The following is a 23,994-nucleotide window of genomic DNA, read 5'->3' on the forward strand; positions in this document are numbered from 1 at the left end:
GCAATAAATGTGTAGTGCACTCATCTTCATTTAATACATTTTATAATTTTCCCCCAAAAAATCAGTACAGAAAATGGCGAAAAAAGTTTAACGCTATAATGCTTTAATGCAAAATTACAAAAGTTGCTTATTTAGGTAATATTTGTAAATGCACTGGACAGTGCTAATCCATGAATTAAGGAAGTAGAGAAAATTAGCAACCATAACTGTGGAATAAATCATCTCTAGGAGCCGAATATGTGTTCAATGCAAGCCTGGGTGTTCTCAAATGATGGAATCTTTCAGCTGTATCTTCTGATGCAGCTTACATCTTACAGCTTTTTGTAAATAATGCATGTGAGTATTTGTGTGTAAATAACTCCCACGTCCCACAGTGCTTGACGGGTATGACTCTATTAATATACACAGGTCTGTCAGTCAAAAAGTGTGTGCGTTTCTCAGAGGACAGCAATAACCTTTCTGATATATCCAATATTTGCCCTCAAATTTACAGCTATTTACAGGCCCTCTTAGGAACGCTTCAGATGTCAGGCCAAATATTCCCATCTGTCTGAGGATGTGAAAATGTATTAAAGGGGTCCTTGATTATGATTTCAATTTTTTAACTTTAGTTAGTGTGTAATGTTGCTGTTTGAGCATAAACGACATCTGCAAAGTTACAACGCTTAAAGTTCAATATAAAGTGAGATATTTTCTTTTAGAGAAATCGCTTCTTAAGGACTACAACAAGCTTCTTCCCGGGTTGGTGACATCACAAACCCCAAAACTTATATAAACTCTGCCCCCGAGAACATGCAACAAAGGGGGTGAGGCCATGTTGGGCTGCTTTAGAGAAGAGGAAGAGTTGTTGTAGTAGAGTGTTGTTGCCATGCCGTCATTTTACGCCGGACTGCTTCACAAACGAGAGTCAATTCAACGCTGGATTTGCACAAAAGATTAACATGACGGCACATGCTAGTCAATGAGTTGAATCAACTCCACAGCAACTACATAAATTTATCCACTAACCATTCAGAAATGCCTAGTTGCATTCTAAAAGTTGTAACTTCTTCCTGAGTCTCTCCATCAGTGTCCGACTCTGGTTTGAACAATGTAAAGCTGAACCGTTACTGAGAATCGTCATTTTGGCTGCGTGAGATTCTCCAGCTTTGTTGTTGTTGAGCAACCAAAGTTTGAGCTGTTAAAGGGTTAGTTCACCCTAAAATGAAAATAATGTCATTTATTACTCACCCTCATGTTGTTCTACAGCCGTAAGACCTTCGTTCATCTTCAGAACACAAATTAAGATACTGTTGATGAAATCCGATGGCTCAGTGATGCCTCCATTGAGAGCAAAGCCATTCAAACTCTCAAGGTCCATAAAGGTACTAAAACATATTTGATACAGTTCATGAGAGTTCAGTGGTTCTATCTTAATATTATAAAGCGACAAGAATACTTTTTGTGTGCCAAAAAAAAAACCAAAATAATGACTTTTCAACAATATCTATATGGGCCGATTTCAAAACACTGCTTCGGAGCTTTACGGATTGAATCAGTGAATCGGAGCGCCAAAGTCACGTGATTTCAGCAGTTTAGCCGCTTGATAGGCGATCCGACTCACTGATTTGAAACAAAAGATTCATAAAGCTCAGAAGCTTCATGAAGCAGTGTTTTGAAATCTGCCATCACTAAATATTGTTGAAAAGTTATTATTTAGTTTTTTGGTACACAAACTTGTCACTTTATAATATTAAGATAGAACCACTGAACCCACATGAACTGTTTCAAATATGTTTTTAGTACCTTTATGGACCTCGAGAGTTTGAATGGCATTACTGTCTATGGAGGCCTCACCAAGCCATCGGATTTTATCAACAATATCTTAATTTGTGTTCCGAAGACGAACAAAGGTCTTACGGGTGTAGAACAACATGAGGGTGAGTAATTAATTACATTATTTTCATTTTTGGGTGAACTAACCCTTTAAAGCTCCAGCCTCTCCTGGAAAAGGGGCCGGGAGCAACAGCTCATTTGCATTTAAAGGGACAACACACAACAACGACGTGTTTTTGCTCAAACTCACATAGGGGCAACTTTGACAAGCTATAATAAATGATTTGTGGGGTATTTTGAGCTGAAACTTCACAGACACATTCTGGGGACACCAGAGACTTATATTACATTTTGTGAAAGAGGGCATAATAGGTCCTTTTTTTATATAATTATATGATATTATAAATATGTAAATTTAATATAATATTATATTAGCAAATATAAATGAAGACGACATGGGAAAAAGTTTCAAAGGCTATTTTAATATGTACAGTATAACAAAGAAAAGTTGAAATCTGTAAATCAACCCCTGGGACAAAAAAGTGCCTGTATTTGAAGAAACACACTTTTATTGTCTGAGAGGGGTGTTTTGCCATAGGTAAAAAGCAGTGCAGCAGAGCTTTTTTATTGGGAATCCCTGTCAGAGATGGCTAACGCATTTTTCATACCGTCATGCTGTTTATCTGTGGCCTAACCACCCCGAGCTATCAGATAAACCGCCAGTCACCAGTGCAAATCAGAGTCTTCTTTTATGCATGCTATTTTAGTCCTGCTCGGTCTCTCTCTCTCTGTTTCCATCACCCTGCTGCATGATAAAGAAATAATCTTTGACACGAGAGGAAAAATAATCATTCAGGACACAGAATATGAACCGCAAGCAAGGGGAGTGCCTGCATAGCTGGCGTACACAAATCTTGCAAAAACAGTTACGCAGGCACATCTAGTGAACTGTCTCTTGAAGATGATGAAACCGAGAACAATCATTCTTCTTGCTCTCCATTTCACATCTGACTGTCACATTTAAATCGGTTGAAATCACAAGTGCCGTATTCTCTAAAGTGCAACAATTTAAATACAGGTGCAAATCATGGAGACAGCAGTGCAGATGTTCCTCATACAAACTGGCAGTGCTGCAACAGCGGAAACAGAGCAAACACACACACACACACAAACTGTTTGGTTGTTCTAATGTCAAATTCTAGATTATAAAGATGTCTTTAGATGCCTCTAAACTGTCAACGGTTGTGTTAAGGTGACTTATTTAAATAAATAAATAAAGACCACCTTATTTTATTTTTCCCTTGCTTGTTTGTTTGCATTTGTATTTGCATTTCATATTTATATTATTTAACATATTATTATTATTATTAATAATAATAATAATAATAATAATAAGGTTTTGTTTTATTATGATTTACAATGAAATAATAATAAAAATAATAAATATTAATTTGTTTGTTTTTAAATTTTGTTTTATTTTATTATGACTTTAATAAATAAATTAAATTAATTAATTAATTTAATTAATATTTTTCTTAATAAAAACATTTTATTATTATAATCTGCATTATTATTATTATTATTATCATTTATTTGTTTGTTTATTATTATGCTGTGCTCACATCTTTTTTGTTTTATTATCATTATTAGAGTTTGTCTAAAAAAAAAAAAATATGTTTTCCATCCTTTTATGTTAATGAGGTTTTACAACAGCACGGAGGTATGAGGATTGAAACAACATTTCTTGCAGTATACCGGACTGCAGAGTACGTCCGTACTTAGATCCTAACACCAGAGGACCTGACCTGAAAATGAGGCACTGATGTAATTCTTGTAAAACAAGGTTGTTGTACAGGACATGAACATGGATAGATTACAGATTAAGCGTATCCAAGCATAAGCATATTTCCATGAATTCATCTGAATTTGCTGTAAATTAGATCAGCCATTTTTATCTGATGAAGAGGGATGGGGTTGGTTCTTGTGGGAAAATCCAAATTGAGGTTTGCGTCATTGTTGGCCTGGACCGTTCAGACATCTGACGACCGGCCGGTGATGAGGCACGCTGATTTCAATAACTTGCAGAAAGCAAAAGGTCATAAGTCATGTGTATTATCACTGAAAAGCACCCAGGGGAATAAGGTTCCCATGGACCATTGTGCTTTTGAGTCATGTCCTCTGTTACATAACATCAAAGTTTTCAGCGTAAAAGAGGTGTGAGTATTATTGGAAACTCTCCACACAGAGTCGGAGACAAAACATTTTTGTAGGTGAGGAAGGTTATTATTAGCCCTGAGCCAGATTTCTGCTTCTGTTGAAGCTGAAGGCAGGTTTTGTGGAATTAACAAAGGTACGAAACTCCTACCTGTGCCATATCATCCAGGCAGTTGAAGATGTACTTGCGAGCCTCTTTAGATTTGATCCCCGTCTCTGCCTCATGGTCCTCAGGTGTCTGTAAATACAAACAGGAATATATTGTCAACACTATCCTGGCTCATCTTTCAAAAAGGCCTCCAAAAAATTAATCACTGGAGAAGCACTTTCAACATCAGGAATAACCCTATGACTCTCCAAAATGAAATTTCTGTAGTCATTTACTCACCCTCTTGTCGTTCCAAACCTTTATTACTTTCTTTCAACTGTGGAACACAAAAGAAGATATTTGAATAATGTTGGTAAGTTTCAGTTCCCATTGACTTGCATTGTATTTTTTGTCCATACAACCAAAACTGGTTACCAACATTCTTCAAAATATCTTCTCTTATGTTCTTCAGAAGACACAAAGTCATACAGGTTTGGAACAACATGAGGTTGAGTAAATTACGACAGAATTTTACTTTTTGGGTTTACTGTACCTTTAAAGATATGGAGGAACACTTAAAATCAAATAGGTAAAGGAAATGGGACTTACAACACGGAAAGAGATTTTAAAATTTGGAATTTGGAATGAAACCCACAGCTAAGAAAAAACACAAATTAAATCTCATTCATATCTCAATTGTTTCTCCTAGACAGCAATAGAGAGCTGAAGTGTTCTGGTTCTTTTAATTTTCTCCTGAAAAGACCTGAAAAGAATGTCCTACTGTATAGACGAAATCTCAACAAAGTCTTAAATTGTGCTCAGATTTGAAAACAAACAAACAAAAAAATAATAATCTGTGACCAAAACAATCCAGAGATTTCAATACAAAAATCAAATATTTCTCAATAATCCATTTTCAAGAGCAAATCTTGGCTATGCTATTCAGTTTAATTTTATGTCAACTGAATGTGTCTCCTTTTTTATTATTTTAGGAGAAACATCTGAGACAAAGATGATACTTAAACGAAACATAACTGAGAACTCCATTAAGATTCCTGAACTATGAAAGATAAAACCTTATCTCTGGGAAGTACTTGACACTGAGTTAAGTATTTCTACAGTCCAAGACACAAGCATTGAGGGCCAAAAAGTTTAAGGAGGTATTGACTACACAGGAGGACAAGTTTTTCTAGTTTTGTTAGATCCGTATCATATATATGAAGGGTTAGGAATGCAACTTGCAGTTGCATTGGGGTTCAATAAAATCAAAGTTTCCCCATGTGAAGCTTTGCAAAGTTCACCAAAAGTTAATCTAACTATCGACTATGGGCAATGAGCCACCGGCCCAGTAAGGATGGGGGAACGTGGAGAGAGACAGAGCATAAGAGGACGGAGGAATGAAAGAGGGAAGAATGAGAATGGGACGTTAAGTAGGATTTATCCCACATTGCTCTGGTTGCCAAGTCCTTTCACACAAAACTCATTTAGCTCACACTGGTCGGTTAACGGGGTGTAGTGGATGCGTCAGTTTAGAGAGTGAGGGAATGAAACAGAAAAATATTGTTGCTGTATTTTATATGCAAACCAAGCGAGACAGATTAAGGAAGTGTGAAAGCGAAACAAGGTGAGGGAGTTTACCTTGAGTCTCCATAGAGGATAGGTGGAGTCGGGGTCTCTGTTGAAAAACCTGGTTGTTTTCGTCCCTGCACTTAACAGATACTCTGCTGGCAAGCCCTGCGTTTGAGAGATGTACCGGATCTGGTGGAAGACAAACACAGGAAATGAGATTTACAACTTTTAGTGCTGGATGTTCACTACTTTGATACAGTTAAATGGGGATTGAAAAAAGGGGATTTTCTTGCTCATTTTGTATATGTAGACATATGATCATAACACAAAGTTTCTCTCCAGTTTACTGAAACTAAAACGGCAAAAACAGGTTATATAGAAATTGTCATAAAGTCAACATGAAGTTAATATTGACATTTTTACTTTAGATTGTGGAAATAAGATGGGTTTCAAACTACGTTAAAAGTCAACTTTCAAAGAAAATGGCTGAAAATAATAATACATAAAGTGTATAATTCTTAAAAGAGTAAAGTAATTCTAATAAAAAAATAATGCTAAAATAAATACTTTTATCAAAAACAAAAGTACATAGTACATACAGTACAGTCCAAAAGTTTGGAACCACTAAGATTTTTAATGTTTTTAAAAGAAGTTTCGTCTGCTCACCAAGGCTACATTTATTTAATTAAAAATACAGTAAAAAACAGTAATATTGTGAAATATTATTACAATTTAAAATAACTGTTTTCTAATGAAAATATATTTCACAAAGTAATTTATTCCTGTGATGGCAAAGCTGAATTTTCAGCATCATTACTCCAGTCTTCAGTGTCACATGATCCTTCAGAAATCATTCTAATATGCTGATTTGCTGCTCAATAAACATTTAATGTGTACAATTGTACAAAATATTTTTTTTCAGGATTATTTGATGAATAGAAAGTTCAAAAGAACAGTGTTTATCTGAAATCTAATCTTTTGTAACATTATAAATGTCTTTACTGCCACTTTTGATTGATTTAATGCATCCTTGCTGAATAAAAGTATTCATTTCTTTCATTTCTTTTCAAAAAAATAAAAATAAAAATTCTTACTGACCCCAAACTTTTGAACGGTAGTGTATAATGCTACAGAAGCTTTGTATTTCAGATAAATGCTGTTCTTTTGAACTTTCTATTCATCAAGGAATCCTGAAAAAAAAAGTACACAACTGTTTTCAACATTGAAAATAATCATAAATGTTTATTGAGCAGCAAATCAGCATATTAGAATGATTTCTGAAGGATCATGTGACACTGAAGACTGGAGTAACGATGCTGAAAATTCAGCTTTGCATCACAGGAATAAATTACTTTGTCAAATATATTTAAATAGTACACAGTTATTTTAAATTGTAATAATATTTCACAATATTACTGTTTTTTACTGTATTTTTAATTAAATAAATGTAGCCTTGGTGAGCAGACGAAACTTCTTTTAAAAACATAAAAATCTTAGTGGTTCCAAACTTTTGGACTGTACTGTATGTATGGTACTCAAAGTCTATTGAACACATCTACATAATATTCTATTTTACTTTATACATTTATTTTTATTTTTATATTATATATTTTTGAATAATTGGTTGCATTAATTATTAATTTATTATCCTCATCATCAAGCATTTTCTTTGAAAGATTATTTACCTTGTTAATTTTTATTTTATTTTTTAATTGTATTAAATATTTGTTATAATAATTATTCTTATTATTTTCAGGCCTTTTCTAAGACATACAAGTCTTAAAGTAGAGTAGCAATTCTAATGATTAGGGAGATGGTGGAAATGGTCATGAAAAATGAATTGATTCAGTTTTTGGTGCAAGAAAATTTGACTAACGTTGTAAGCGGACTTCTGGGAAATGCAACAGTGAGCTGCATTAAAACAGACTGATGACATTTTGTCTGCTCGAAAACATATCAGTCACTTGGCTGCCACATTGATGACACAACTTCAACATTCCAGCATTAGAAGACGAGTAAACAGCATCTGTGATGAATGCTGTCACCATGAGACTGACTTCACCTTGCCAAAACCTCTTCTTACAGGTCTGCCCGGGTGCCTCAATTACACAGAATGCCATTCACACACCTGAAAAATGTAAATACAAGAGTCTGGCAGCCCAAGGAATCCACAAGAATAATAATAATCTCTTCCATGGCCCCTGCCAATCGGCCAATCTTGTACCCTGAGAACGAGCTCATAGGTGCTCAAGAGACCTTGACCACTGTGTCTGGCTCATTTACCGTCTTATGAAATAGAAAAACACTTTTTTTTTTTCCATTCACTTTTTGAGTGTCGTTATTAGAATTGAGTCAAAGGTGCCGCAAAGGCTGAAAATAACTCCTCAAGCTTTGTTTTTAGATGAAAATCAAAAGTAAACTGGGCAGCCGAGTTGAAATGCCATAAATCCTTAACACAAGACCTTAGAAATGCTTCCCAAACACAAGACCTCATAAATGCGCCAAATGAGGGCCGAAAAAAAAAAAATATATATATATTACTCTATAGTACACAGAAATGGTGGGAGACAAATCTGCAAAGTCCTTTGCTGTGTTTAAAAGCTTGTTAAAGACGGTTTTGGTTTGCTTAGAGCTAGAACATTGGCCCTGGGCTGTTCCATGAAGCCAGAATCATTTTTTATTTTTTTTTAAGAGAAGGCCTCATTGTAGAGCTCGGGATCTGGGCTAATTGGGCAGTTTGTGGCATGTGTCCAGAACTACGGAGAGGCCAGAGAGAGATGAAAGTCATTTAGACGACACACACACACATTTCCACACAAACACACAGCACTTCAGGAGAGCCGAGAGAGCAGGGGCCCAGCCAACAGTCAGATTTGTTTTCTCTCTCTTAAGCACAAACAGTAATTGAGGGATGTTTTCACAGCCATTTTCTGAGAAAGGAGACGACTCTCTCGGCAGGGCCACACATACACACAATCTCACACACACAAAAAGCAACCCTCCTCTGCTCCATTTCTCTAAATGAATATCATACAGGAAATGGCATTTCATAACTCAGATTATTTTCCAATGGGAACACATTATTTCTTTATAGTCTATCTACTTGTATCATTACTGACCACTGAATTTCAAAAAAGAAATAGCCAATGATGGATTATGGCCTGGGCCACTGGGAACTGACTCCTGAAAGTAAGGCTTTGCAAACATAAAGTCATGAATTATCTTTTGCATACAAGTTGACTTCACTGTTGAAATAGATTTAAAGAGTTAGTTCACCCAAAAATGAAAATTCTGTCATTTATTACTTACCCTCATGCCGTTCCACACCCGTAAGACCTTCTTTAATCTTCAGAACACAAATTAAGATATTTTAGTTGAAATCCGATAGCTCCGTGAGGCCTCCATAGGGAGCAATGACACTTCCTCTCTCAAGATCCATAAATGTACTAAAAATGTAAAAATTTAAATCAGTTCATGTGAGTACAGTGGTTCAATATTAATATTATAAAGCAACGAGAATATTTTTGGAGCGCCAAAAAAAAACTAAATAACGACTTATTTAGTGATGGCCGATTTCAAAACACTGCTTCATGAAGCATCGGAGCACAGATGAATCAGTGTGTCGAATTTGCTGTTCGGAGCGCCAAAGTCACGTGATTTCAGCCGTTGGCAGTTTGACACGCGATCTGAATCATGATTCGATACTCTGATTCATTTATGCTCCGATGCTTCATGAAGCAGTGTTTTGAAATCGGCCATCACTAAATAAGTCGTTATTTTGTTTTTTTGGCGCTCCAAAAATATTCTTGTCGCTTTATAATATTAATAATGAACCACTGTACATGAACCGATTTAAATATGTTTTTAGTACCTTTATGGATCTTGAGAGAGGAAGTGTCCATTGCTCCCTATGGAGGCCTCACGGAGCTATCGGATTTCAACTAAAATATCTTAATTTGTGTTCTGAAGATTAACGAAGGTCTTACGGGTGTGGAACGGCATGAGGGTAAGTAATAAATGACAGAATTTTCATTTTTTGGGTCAACTAACCCTTTAAAGGGGTCATGAATTGAGAAATCAAATTTTCCTTGAGCTTTTGATATATAAGAGGTCATCATACTATAAGAATATCCTGTAAGTTTCAGAACTGAAAACGTCCTTGTTAGTCCAATAAAAGCTTTTATTGACACCAGGCCCAGCGAACGACTAATCCTGGAATGTGCCTATCTATGACAGGTGAAACTCCTCCTCCGCAGAAGAAATCAACGCCTACTTCATCATTGCAACGTTAGCCCCGCCCACTGGCGTGTTAGTGAGAGGAGGAGAGAAGAGCGATACAGGACAAAAATAACATTACCTTTTAAAGGATCCTAATGCTAGGAAAATGGTTATTTATTTTCACCAATGTGAATGTCTCAGTTGAGCTTTTATTTGTATTTGCGATTTCACTGTGGACTCTTTGGTAAATCAATTGCATTTCAGCGCAGGCTTTGCAGACAAACTTTTACGATATGGACTCAACAGTAATGCAACAACATGTAACTAAATGTGTTAATTCTAATGCCTGATCTGATATGTAATGATTGTCTATGTGTCAGTAAATCAAACCAGTGACTAAATAGTCAACTTCACGTTGTTTCTCTTAGTAGGATGAAAATAATCTTTTATTTAAATGTTGATTAAATTATATAAACAAAGCGATCAAAGAACGCTCCCTTTGCAATTGCTGGAGCTGTCAATCAAACAGTGCAAGTTTATCAGAGACTGAGTTCTGGACACATGCCAAAACTTCCGTTTTATTCAATGAATCTCTTATCATAATGTTTCTTAGTTACGATGAAAGCATTCGTTAGTATACAGAAATTGAGTTGCAATGACGAGATCACTGCTTTCATGCACTCAACAATATATCTGTGATTGGCTACAATGTTCATCACTGCAACCTTTCATGCCACAATCTAAATATAATGCCATAGATCTAAATGTAATGCAACACTTTTCACAATTACTTAACCTTGAGAGCTGTAATAGTAAAAATGAGCTAAAAGTTTTCGAGAGAGTGGAAATGGAAAGATGTTAGCTAATCACAGCAGTGGGTGATTACACTGAAGTCTCACAGCAGACACGCCCCTAAAAACAGAGCGTTCAAATAATAGAGCTAAAATCAGGATAGGAAAAATGCCCTTTATTTCTAAATTCTGACAATTTTTGATGTAAAAAGCATACTAACATTATAAGTGCACCTCAGGAAACATCATAAAACAATAAAACGACGCAGTTCATGACTATTTTAATATAAAGGTGTTTGAATGACTATTGTGAATATTCCTCACAACTGCTACTTTATTTCTTATATTTGCAATGTAATTTGGACATTATTTGGACATTAAATCTTGCAATTAAAATGACTTCAAACCTACATCAATTCGATTTTTAGCAGCTATTTGACAAAGATGGAATTTTGAGAAGCTAAAGTTGTCATTTGTAGATTTCAGGTGTAAATTTGAGATATAACATCATAGTTATGAAAAAAAAGAAAAGCAAAATTCAAAGTTATCAATTACAAGACATAAGATACAGCATATATCTTTAGAGAAGTATATATCTTTAGAGATACACTTCTGTTCAAAAGTTTGGGGTTGTAAGATTCTTTAATGTTTTTGAAATATGTCTCTCCTGCTCACCAAGGCTGCATTTATTTGATTAAAAACACTGAAAAAAAAATTAATATTGTGAAATATTATTACAATTTAAAATAACTATTTTCAATTTGAATATATTTTTAAATGCAATTTATTCCTGTGATGGCAAAGCAGAATCTTCAGTGTCACATGATCCTTCAGAAATCATTCTAATATGGTGATTTGGTGCTCAAGAAACATTTCTTATTATTATCAATGTTGAAAACAGTTGTGCTGCTTCATATTTTTGTATTTTTGTGTTGTTTGGGTGTTGTTTTCTGCTATTTTTATGGTGTGCAGAGCATCAAGAGAGGGTCTTCACAGAGGCTGGTGCCCCAGGTGTCCCAATCCACCCTTGGCAACAACCACATGGGAACAGCCAGGGTTGAGTACAACAAATACCCTAAAACATACTAATGGTGGAAACTTCTGAATGCCAGTGCATGTCTGAAACTTTGGCAGGCCTCATCTCACGGATCTATTCTGTTTCCATTGTGATGAATTAAAGAATTAGTAAAACAATGTGTTACCTGGTCATACTCAGATGCTCCGGGGTACAGCGGCCAGCCCAGAAACAGCTCAGCGATGACACAACCCAGGGACCACATGTCTATGGCCTCACAAAAGGGCAGACCCAGGATGATCTCTGGAGCTCTGCAAACACACAGAAGTGGAGGATCAACTTCAAGAACAAAGTCACAGCAGAATAAATACAATTTTAATTTCTGACCAGGGTTATTATAGTTAATTAAAAATTAGATAGATAGATAGATAGATAGATAGATAGATAGATAGATAGATAGATAGATAGATAGATAGATAGATAGATAGATAGATAGATAGATAGATAGATAGATAGATAGATAGATAGATAGATAGATAGATAGATAGATAGATAGATAGATAGATAGATAGATAGATAGATAGATAGATAGATAGATAGATAGATAGATAGATAGAAAGAAATTTCAAACAGTCTATTTAAGTGTACATTTATGGAGCAATTATTGTCTTCCACCACAGAGAGAGGTCCAGAGGGAAACATAGATGTTTTGGCCCAAAACCATTTAATGTGCAACCTGTTCCATTCAGCCCAAAGTTGGCATTCGTTACGTCGCAGCCGCAAGACCTCATTGTACCCATTTAATTTGACTGAGTTGAGTAATAAAGACAAACACAGAATGCATTTTTGTTGCCACGGACACAGCGGGTGGGGGCGAGAGGAGAGAGATGGCATGTGACACGGCATTACTCTGGGTGCTGCTTGTGAATCATGATTCCGAGGAGGTCCACTCTTTTGGATAGAGGGATTGAAGATAAATAAGTGCCATATGGAGGGGAAAAAAGAGGGGAAAATGTGTGGAAAGACAAATAGAGAAAGAAAAGAGAGAGATGGACTCATATTTCAGCAAGTCTTGAAGGTGGCAGAAACACAGCATGCACACACACACACACACACACACACACACACACACACACACACACACACACACACACACAGAGAGAGACAGATAATGGGCTGAACGCCTCGGTTTAGAGCACAAATATTATTTGTAAAGACAACAATGGAAGAACAGCTTGTACCAAGCAGTATTATTGTTAACTAAAATTAAAACTTAGATTAAAAAAAAGAGAAATATTGAAAAAAAGACTAATAACAAGTGACAAAAAGCACATAAAATTACTAAAAGTTAAACTAAAGTGAAAACTAAAAATATAATATTAAAAGCTTCATTTTAATTAAAGTATTAGTTCACTTTCAAATGAAAAATACCCCAAGATTTAATAATCCTCAAGCCATCCTAGGAGTACAGTATATGACTTTCTTCTTTCTGATGAACACAATCTGAGATATATTAATAAATATCCTGATGCATCCGAGCTCCGGGGTTTAATAAAGGCCTTCTGAAGCGAAGCGTTTGAGTATTTTACTTCATAACTTGTTAAATATGGATTTTTTTTTTTTAAACAAATGCATCACTTTGCTTCAGAAGGCCTTTATTAACCCCCTGGAGCCGTGTTGCGTATGTTTATGATGGATGGATGTGGATGGAGACACTTTCTTCAGCTTCATACTCATGACCCCTGTTCACAGCCATTATAAAAGCTTGGATGCATCAGGATATTTATTAATATTATCTCCGATTGTGTTCATCAAGAAAGAAGAAAGTCATATACACCTAGGATGGCTTGAGGGTGAGTAAATCTTGGGTTAATTTTCATTTGAAAGTGAACTAATCCTTTAAATTTCCTTTTATTTTTATATATTAATAATACAAATATTAACAAAAACTATAATAGCATATAAATAATTTTCTACGATAAGAAAAACTTGTGAAATCCCAAGATCTCTTTTTATTATCATAAATATGCACAGATTTTAGGGATGCCTCAACATTAAAATTTTGTCTGATACAGATAAGGCGATAATTATTTTGATGTTATGACGAATAAACAATACATGGTTGATATTAAAGTTCTTTATTATTTTATGTAAATAAAAAAATTAGAAATCATCTGTCAATTTATTATCGATTTATTTTGAGATTTACTAAAGATTCAACAGTGTTATTAAATGATTGGTGTTTGTCGAGATCAATGAGGAAATATAAAGGAAAAATAGAGGAAATGAGCATGCATAGTTAATCCAATATTGAAATGAATATTATTCAATACAAATAAAAATCTCTAATATGATCCATTTCTATCATATTGACCAAAGTCAGTAAATGAAAGTCAATGATTTCAATATGAACTCAAATTTTTCCAATCAAACTATGAAATCCACATGAATTTTAGTCCTTTTATGTTTGGCCAACAGTTTGTCATCTCATTTGTTTCTATGTCTGTTTTCCTAAGGAACTGCAGGAGGAACATCTGCAATAAAACAGAAACAAAATACTACTCACAGGTGCCACAAAGGCAAGAAAAGACTCAGTTTGGCAGTTAAATCTTCTATTGCCTTGCACGCAAGGTGTGTGACGCATGACATCACTCTTCTGGAGTGATGTCATGCAACCCAGCCTTGTGCATGCTGGTCTACTCGATGTCATTCAAATAAGCCACAGCGTTACCAGTTGAAAGGATCTCTGTGACACTGAGGACGCATTACGGCCGCCACGTATGCAAATGCATATCCCACTTCAATCTTTTCTCTCCCTTCTTCCAATGCCATATGCAAAACAGAGCAGCAGCTGCTGATGCAGGAGTTTCAGCGGGTGTGATAAACACAAACACACACAGCACTAAATATCATCCTCATTCTCTTGCATATAAAACGTCTGCTTGTAATGCAAAAATCTGTGGTAAGAAATTCACAACCCTGTTCCAGCTCCACACACATGGAAATATGAGATCCTATACAGACAGATGTGATGCGGAGAAAGTGTTTGAGTTCATTTGTGGTACATTTTGCATACCTAAAAGCCTGTCAGGTTGTGACCCTGCAGGTGTGCGTTTGTTTGCATGCGTGTCATTGTGCAGCTTGCATGTATGCATGGGTGACATTATGCACACAAGTGCAAACATCCGATCCCGGTGTTGATATTTGCGTGGCAAGCCCAATGCACCCTGGAAGTTATTTCTTGTACACAATGCCATTTAACATAGTGCAAACAAGCACAGGAGCAACATCTTCTGCACCCATCAGAACCAGTGCAGTGTGCAAATAATCACTGGGTCGCCTGCACTGGGGTAAATGGTGTTGTGAATATGGGGTCAGGCAAAGGTTATCACACACAGTGAAAGAGTGCTTCTTCAGTTCCTAAATAAAGCATAATTCTTCTTCTGAAGTCCTAAACCACTCGTACCGGCATTCACATGCTCACTCAGTTGCTATTTGAGGCTCTGACATCATTCTGCATGGGCATGTCAAAAAGCATCGATCACAGCTGACCTTCAATACGGACCACCACTCATAACCACAGACACAGACGATGCCCTGATTTTTTTTTTCCAGGCCACAACTCTACATCTCCCAGTGCCATTATGCTTTGTATTTCTGTCACTGTTTAGGAATATTTTTATAATTAATTATTGTATTGTATAACATTACTATTTATAAAACGGTTATAATTACAACGCCCTTCAGCCGTGACTTATTCACCATAAAGCACAGCCTCTCTCACCTTCTATATATATATATATATATATATATATATATATATATATATATATATATATATATATATATATATATATATATATATATATGTTTGTGCTGTCAGATTGATTAATCTTGATTAATAGCATCTAACATAAAAGTTATGTGTTTACATAATATTTTATATAAATATTATATAATTATAATATTATATATATATATATATATATATATATATATATATATATATATATATATATATATATATATATATATATATATATATATATATATGTGTAGTATATATACATATACAGTACAGTCCAAAAGTTTGGAACCACTAAGATTTTTAATGTTTTTAAAAGAAGTTTCGTCTGCTCACCAAGGCTACATTTATTTAATTAAAAATACAGTAAAAAACAGTAATATTGTGAAATATTATTACAATTTAAAATAACTGTGTACTATTTAAATATATTTGACAAAGTAATTTATTCCTGTGATGCAAAGCTGAATTTTCAGCATCGTTACTCCAGTCTTCAGTGTCACATGATCCTTCAGAAATCATTCTAATATGCTGATTTGCTGCTCAATAAACATTTATGATTATTTTCAATGTTGAAAACAGTTGTGTACTTTTTTTTTTTCAGGATTCCTTGATGAATAGAAAGTTCAAAAGAACAGCATTTATCTGAAATACAAAGCTTCTGTAGCATTATACACTACCGTTCAAAAGTTTGGGGTCAGTAAGAATTTTTATTTTTATTTTTTTTGAAAAGAAATTAAAGAAATGAGTACTTTTATTCAGCAAGGATGCATTAAATCAATCAAAAGTGGCAGTAAAGACATTTATAATGTCACAAAAGATTAGATTTCAGATAAACACTGTTCTTTTGAACTTTCTATTCATCAAATAATCCTGAAAAAAAATATTGTACACAAATATTTTGTACAATTGTACACATTAAATGTTTCTTGAGCAGCAGATCAGCATATTAGAATGATTTCTGAAGGATCATGTGACACTGAAGACTGGAGTAATGATGCTGAAAATTCAGCTTTGCATCACAGGAATAAATTACTTTCTGAAATATATTCAGATAGAAAACAGTTATTTTAAATTGTAATAATATTTCACAATATTACTGTTTTTTACTGTATTTTTAAATAAATGTAGCCTTGGTGAGCAGACGAAACTTCTTTTAAAAACATTAAAAATCTTAGTGGTTACTTTTACTGTACTGTATGCACAAATATATGTATAAATATAGTGTATACACATAGACATATAATTTATATAAATGTAATAATTCACACACACATATATTATGTAAACAAACTTTTCTTAGATGCGATTAATCGCGATTAATTGATTTGACAGCAGTAATATATATATGTGTATGGGTGAGCATATATACATATACACGCACAAATATGTATAAATAGTGTATACACAGACATATATAACATATATAAATGTAATAATATATATACAGACATATTATGTAAACAAACTTTTGTTACATGCGATTAATCGGTCTGAGGGCTGGGCGATATATCGCATGCGATTGTCACGCGCATTTTGTCAGTAAAGCCGGTTCCCTGATTACCGCTAAATCGCCATCACCTGCTTTCAAATGGAGCGGCATTTAATAGACAGAGCCGTAGATCACTGACAAGCTACGCAATATCGCGTTCATTATTGAAGGCGATTCATCTGTGATATGAACACGATATTGCGTAGCTTGTCAGTGATCTACGGCTCTGTCTATTAAATGCCGCTCCATTTGAAAGCAGGTGATGGCGATTTAGCGGTAATCAGGGAACCGGCTTTACTGACGAAATGCGTGTGACAATCACATGCGATATATCCCCAGCCCTAATTTATATATAAATATATATTTATAATTTTTTTTGCATAAAATGCAATACAATATTCAATGCATACAGTAATACACTCAACCAGCCACTTTGTTAGGTACACCCATTCAACTGCTAGTTAACGCAAATATCTATTCAGCCAATCACATGGCAGCAACTCAATGCATTTAGGAATGTAGTCATGATAATTTGCTGAGTTTCAAACTGAGCATCATAATGGGGAAGAAAGGTGATTTAAGTGACTTTGGACTGTGGCATGGTTGTTGGTGCCAGACAGGCTGGTCTGGGTATTTCAGAAACTGCTGATCTAAATGGGATTTTCACGAACAACCATCTCTAGGGTTCACAGACAATGGTCAGAAAAAGAGAATATCCAGTGAGCGGCAGTTCATTGGGGAAAAAGTGCCTTTTTTCATGCCAGAGGTCAGAGAAGAATGGCTAGACTAGTTCAAGCTGATAGAAATGCAACAGTAACTCAAATAACAACTTGCTACAACCAAGGTATGCAGAAGAGCATCTGTTGAAGTGCACAACACGTCAAACCTTGAAGCAGATGGGGCTACAGCAGCAAAAGACCACACCAGGTGCCAGTCCTATCAGCTAAGAAAAGGAAACTGAGGCTACAATTCACACAATCTCACCAAAATTGGACAATAGAAGATTGGAAAAACATTGCCTGGTCTAATGAGTCTCAATGTCTGCTGCAACATTCAGATGGCAAGGTCAGAATTTGGCATAAACAACTTGAAAGAATGAATCCATCCTGCCTTGTATCCTGATTATCTGAGTGCACTCTGATTGGCCGCTCTCCCTCGGGATCAATTTTAATATTCATGTCCTAGCAGCGCACTAAAGCAGCGGAGGCCGGAAGTTCCTGGCGTGCCATTTTAATAAACATTGTGTGAGGTGGGCTCACCGAGGGAAACATACAGGCATCTATCGTGCACCTGAGACTGAAGGCGAGGAAAAGGTGATGGATTGAGAGGGCGAAGAGGAAAATATGAGTCAGAGTGACAGAACGAGAGGAACAGACAAAGGGAGAGAGAGAAGGGAGGTAAATGACGGAAACAAAACAAACAGTCCAGGAGTGTAAGAACAAGAGAATGAGGGAGGCAGGGGGAGCTGTTTAGATTTACATCTCCACAGAGTCAGAGTGTGGGGTCATCTCTCCACAAAATGCTTCGACAACTTACTAAAACAACCTTGGAAATAGTCCTCCCTTTTATTGTGCTCGTATTGTGGGAGTGCTCTTTCGTTTCAAGGCCCTGTGAACCTCTCCTCTTCAAAATGCAGAGGAAATCGCTGACAACGCTGTCACTCTCTCCACTCCCTTTCTTCCGTCATTAGCATTCCCAAGACAGAAAGTGGAAAATGAGGGAGATTGGGAAGGAAAAAGTGAATTGATGACCTCTTTAATTTCACTGTCATAGACACATTTGCGAGAACTCACTATCGTTTCATGCGACACGGCAAAATAAGGACTTAATTTGAAACTTGTATGCCATGAGATGAGAACACAATTTAGATTTATTATTTACTCATGTTGTGAATGTGAGTTTGCAGTCCAAATTGGATGTAGAGATCAGACAATATGTCGCAAAAATAATGGCATTCTTTGACCTAGTCCAGCTCCACTGCTGTGGACCTAATGGGTGGAGCTTAAAGGTGCCCTAGAATCAAAAATTGTATTTACCTTGGCATAGTTGAATAACAAGAGTTCAGTACATGGAAATGACATACAGTGAGTCTCAAACACCATTGTTTCCTCCTTCTTGTGTAAATCTCATTTATTTAAAAGAACAGGCAAATCTCAAACATAACACCGACTGTGATGCAACAGTCGGGATCATTAATATGCACGCCCCCAATATTTGCATATGCCAGCCCATGTTCAAGGCATTACACAAGGGCAGCCAGTATTAACATCTGGATCTGTCCACAGCTGAATCATCAGACTAGGTAAGCAAAACTGACATGATCCATGATTACATGATATTTTTAGTGATATTTGTAAATTGTCTTTATAAATGTTTCGTTAGCATGTTGCTAATGTACTGTTAAATGTGGTTAAAGTTACCATCGATTCTTACTGTATTCACGGAGACAAGATTATTTCGTTATTTTCATTTTTAAACACTTGCAGTCTGTATAATGCATAAATACATCTTCATTCTTTATAAATCTCTCCAACAGTGTGCAATGTTAGCTTTAGCCACGAAGCATAGCCTCAAACTCATTCAGAATCAAATGTAAACATCCAAATAAATACTATACTCACATGATCCGACGCATGCATGCAGTATGCATGACGAACATCTTGTAAAGATCCATTTGAGGGCTATATTAGCTGTGTGAACCTGTAAATCCGATTTAAAGGGGCTGCGCGCTGAATCGGTGCATAGTTAATGATGCCCCAAAATAGGCAGTTAAAATTTTTTTAAAAAATCTATGGGGTATTTTGAGCTGAAACCTCACAGACACATTCAGAGGACACCTTAGACTTATATTACATCTTGTAAAAACTGGTTCGAGGGCACCTTTAACCTAATAAGGTTTAGGGATTGGGAAGGTTAGGATTAGGGTGTGGCTAAACCTTCAAGCTCCACCCATCTGTGTGAGCAGTGTAGTCTGGTTCACGAACAAATGACTCAGTGTGAATCGACTCACAAACTTTAGAATCAGTCTGACAAATGCTTTAGCAAATGAACTCAGCGTATCAATTAAAGCATTTACCGAATCAATATCCGACAATGAGCAGTGTTGTCCAATTCATGAACAAATAGGTGTGTTCAACTTGAAGCTGACTGTGCAGACTGGTCAGTTCAATTTATGCAAAGTTATACAAAAAGTGGTTACTAAATCAACATCTGACTCAACATCCGACTGAACTTTAAAGGTGCTGTATGCGATTTCTCAAATTCGTTGTTGAACACTGTTGATATTTGAAATCAACAAAAACAAACCCACCCCTCTCTTCATTGCTCCGCCTCCAAAACTCACACTCCAATCCTAACCACCCTGCTCCGAGTCGGTCTCGAACCCCAGCCCGATCGCTGCTGGCATGCGAGGCAAATGAACTACCAATGACACTAAACACCTTATTCTCTAGCGGTCATCAGTGTACAGTAGTTTAACTGCAAAACTCTCACTATCTGGCCACTGTTACACACGCAATGCGAGTGGATGTCTGTTTATCACAGTTGACACACAACAAAATGCTTCATGAAAAATAAAGCGCAGATGATGAACGAACAACAAGGAAGCACAAAAAATGATTGTACAGTACACAAGAGTAAATACAAACAAGAGTTTGTTGTTAATCGCCAACTCACATGATAAGGAATCAAAGCAGCCTCCACGTCTGTTTTCAGGCCTTCCCACTTAGCTCTCTTCAGCGCTGGAAAGCTTTTCTAATATAAACACGGGTCCTAAAGCGCTTGCCCAGTCATAAACCTTCATTCCAGTGATATTCTTTTGAGCTCTTTTGTATTGTGTCCCATCTTTCGTTCTGCAGTTTTTTTTTCTTATTTTCGAAACTCCCTCTTGCTCGTTGTCCCTCCTCGACCGTTATACGCCCCCTAATGCTGACTGGTTACACATTTGTTGTTGGTATTGGCCGAACTAACTTCCAAACAGTGTATTTGAAATAATACTGAGTCCACCTTTAAGTTAACTGATTTGAAATTAAGCAAGTTTTGCTTAATATGTTACAATAGGTTCTTAAATGTCCAATAAGTGAAACTTAAATTAGTATCAATAAATCATAGAACAATATTTAGAAGAATACCCACCCCTCCCAAACCGAATGAAAATACACCACATTCACACATTCCACTTAACCACAATCTATCAGTACATATTTGTATAATCGACAACTTCCTTTGCGTGCCAGTCAGGTACAGGAAAAGACATCATGTTGCAGAAAGCCGTATTGTGGCCCATAGATCACTTAGGCGTCCGAGAGTCCCACTGAACAAACAAAGGGAGGGCGGAAGGCCGTCCATTTGTGGCGTCACAGGCTTGTAATCCTTACCCTCCCTCACATCTCAGCCTCCTACAGCCTTTCCACCTTAGACTGTTAATAACAGACATGCCACCATCCCAGACAGAGAGAGAGAGAGAGAGACAGCGAGAGTGATGACACTCTTACAAAACTGACAACAACACATAAGCATCAAGTGGACAAAATGCAGTCTAAAAATGTGGTGCTGTGGTGATTGTGGATTATGAGTGATAATGTGGACATATGAATGTGTGCATGGTTACTGTAACATCTAAATAACAGGAGATGCTAAACAGTTTTGCTAAATTTTATTTTAAACATTTATTATTTGTTACAGTTAATTTACTATATTAAATTTTAACTGTCACAGTTCTTGCTTCTTGTATTTATTCTCTAGAAATAAATACAATATTTTAAAATAAAATAAGCCTTTTGAAATTAAAAACTGAAGGGGGAATGAGAGAGATATCTATGGAAGCTTGTTTCTGCCACGAAATAAAAATAAAAAAGGTAATTGCAACTTTTTATCTCTCAATTCTACTTTTTTTTTCAGAATTGTGAGATATAAACTCACAATTGTGAGAAAATAATTCAGAATTGTGTGATATAAAGTCAGAATTGCGTGATATAAACTCGCAATTGCAAGAAAAAAAGTCAGAATTCTGAGTCTTACACTTCTGAATTTATCATACAATTTCTGACTTTATATCACACAATTTTGACTTTATAATTCGCAATTGCGAGCTTAAATCTCGCAATTCTACTTTTTTTCCCTCAGAATTGTGAGATATAAACTCCCAATTGCGTGTTATAATGTCCAATTGTGAGGGAAAAAAGAAGTTTTTTCTCAGAATTGCGAGTTTATATCCAGCGTTATCTCACGACCAATTTGAACGTATTTTAAGAAGTGGCTAATTTGTACGAATTCATACATTCAATACGGTTTGTCTAAACCCCAAGTGATGGGTAGGTTTAGAGGTGGGGTTAGGGGTAGGTCATTCATACGAATTTGGCAACTCATAAAATATGTACAATTTAGCAAAAAATGTACGAATTCATACAAGTGAGGTCGTACAAATTCGTACGAATTAGCCACCTCGTAAAATATGTACAAATTGCCATGAGATCAGATTGACATCTCAAAATTCTGACTTTATAACTCGCAACTGCGAGAAAAAAAGTCAGAATTGTGTGATATAAAGTCAGAATTGCATGACATGGCAATCGCAAGAAAAAAGCCAGAATTGCGAGTTTCTATCTCACAAATATTTATATCTCAGTTTATAACATACAATTCTGACTTAATATTACGCAATTCTGACTTTATTATATTTTGCGTGTTATAATGTCCAATTTTGACTATATAATGTGCAATTGCATGTTATAAAGTCAGAATCTCGAGATATAAACAATTTTGAGAAAAAAAAAGTAAATTCTGACTTTTTTATAACTCAAAAGTCATAAAAGTCAGAATTGCGTGATAAAAACTCACAACTGCAAGAAAAACAGTTTTTTTTTTGACACGCAATTGCAAGTTTAAATCTAGCAATTCTGAGGAAAAAGTCAGAATTGTGAGATAAAAAGTCACAATTACCTTTTTTAATTTTTTATTTAGTGGCAGAAACAAGCTTCCATAGATATCAGCATCAGCCATTAGAAAAAAACAGTTAAAAGTTTCTCCTGAAAAAATTGCAGAAAATGTTCATTATCCATTCACTGCCTGTAGATTTTATTGGGAAAAAATACGGTGAAGCTATTTCTGATAATCAGCCAAACAGTATGATTATCAGCCAATTTTATTTTAATAATTTATTATTTATTAAGTTAAATTTACCTGCCACAGTTCTTGCTTCTTTTATTGATTCTTTAAAAAATACTGTGTGCAAAACAATCAAGCCAATAAAGCATTTTGAATCAGAAAAACTGAAATCAAGAGAGGGAGAATGAGAATTGCGTCCCACCTGAGTGACCCCAGCCCCTCTCTCCCATCCATCTGTAAGAGCCCGCAGGGTGCTGCATCAGCCATGAGCCCTCAACTCTAACTCCCTCTCCTGCTCTTCTCTCTTCCGCCCACTGTCTCATTCCCTTTCTCTCTCTTTTGCCTCAGCAATCTCTTAAGAAGCCTGTGTAAGTATGTGGGTCACGTCAAGAGCTTTCTGCTCGAGGAAAAGGTCCACAGAATGAGTGTCCTAACGGACGCTCTCGCATTTGCAGTCGGGCCCCAAGTGAAATGCGCTACAAGTGTAACTCTCTTCCCACAACTTTCTCAGACACACACCCTAGATTAAAACATTTTATCAGCGGAATAAATGATTCTGTCTTGGTGTCTCTGAGTGCGTGTATCCTGGAACAATTTAAATCATACAGTAGTGACAGTAGTTGATGGGACTTCTAGCATTATAGCAACACAAATACGACATGCAATGCTGTGTCGTGTTGTACCGTGCTATATTTCAAACTAATAGTCAACGAATATATGGGCTTTTCAATAATAAAAAGCTTTTGTTTAGACAGCAGGGTGGCAAATATTATGCTGATATATGCACAAAATATCAATTCACAGCCATCAGGGAATACCGTTTCCATGAAAGGGTGTACATGGACTGCAACAATGCTTAGGTAGGTGGTATGTGTCAAAGTA

General features: G+C 35.9%; 1 protein-coding gene across 3 annotated transcripts in view; it reads right to left on the bottom strand.

Moving 5' to 3' along the window:
* hipk2 (homeodomain interacting protein kinase 2) overlaps positions 1-23,994 on the bottom strand; it is a 127,366-nt gene that overhangs the window by 20,766 nt on the left and 82,606 nt on the right. For all 3 annotated transcript variants that reach the window (XM_048168669.1, XM_048168667.1, XM_048168668.1), the window contains exons 3-5: positions 11,898-12,021; positions 5,756-5,875; positions 4,181-4,267 (exon numbers count right to left, since the gene is read on the bottom strand). In XM_048168669.1, coding sequence (XP_048024626.1) covers positions 4,181-4,267; positions 5,756-5,875; positions 11,898-12,021 — 331 coding nt within the window. The remainder of the gene's footprint in view (positions 1-4,180; positions 4,268-5,755; positions 5,876-11,897; positions 12,022-23,994) is intronic.

Source organism: Megalobrama amblycephala, linkage group LG19, assembly GCF_018812025.1.
Source record: "Megalobrama amblycephala isolate DHTTF-2021 linkage group LG19, ASM1881202v1, whole genome shotgun sequence".
NCBI classification, from domain to species: domain Eukaryota; kingdom Metazoa; phylum Chordata; class Actinopteri; order Cypriniformes; family Xenocyprididae; genus Megalobrama; species Megalobrama amblycephala.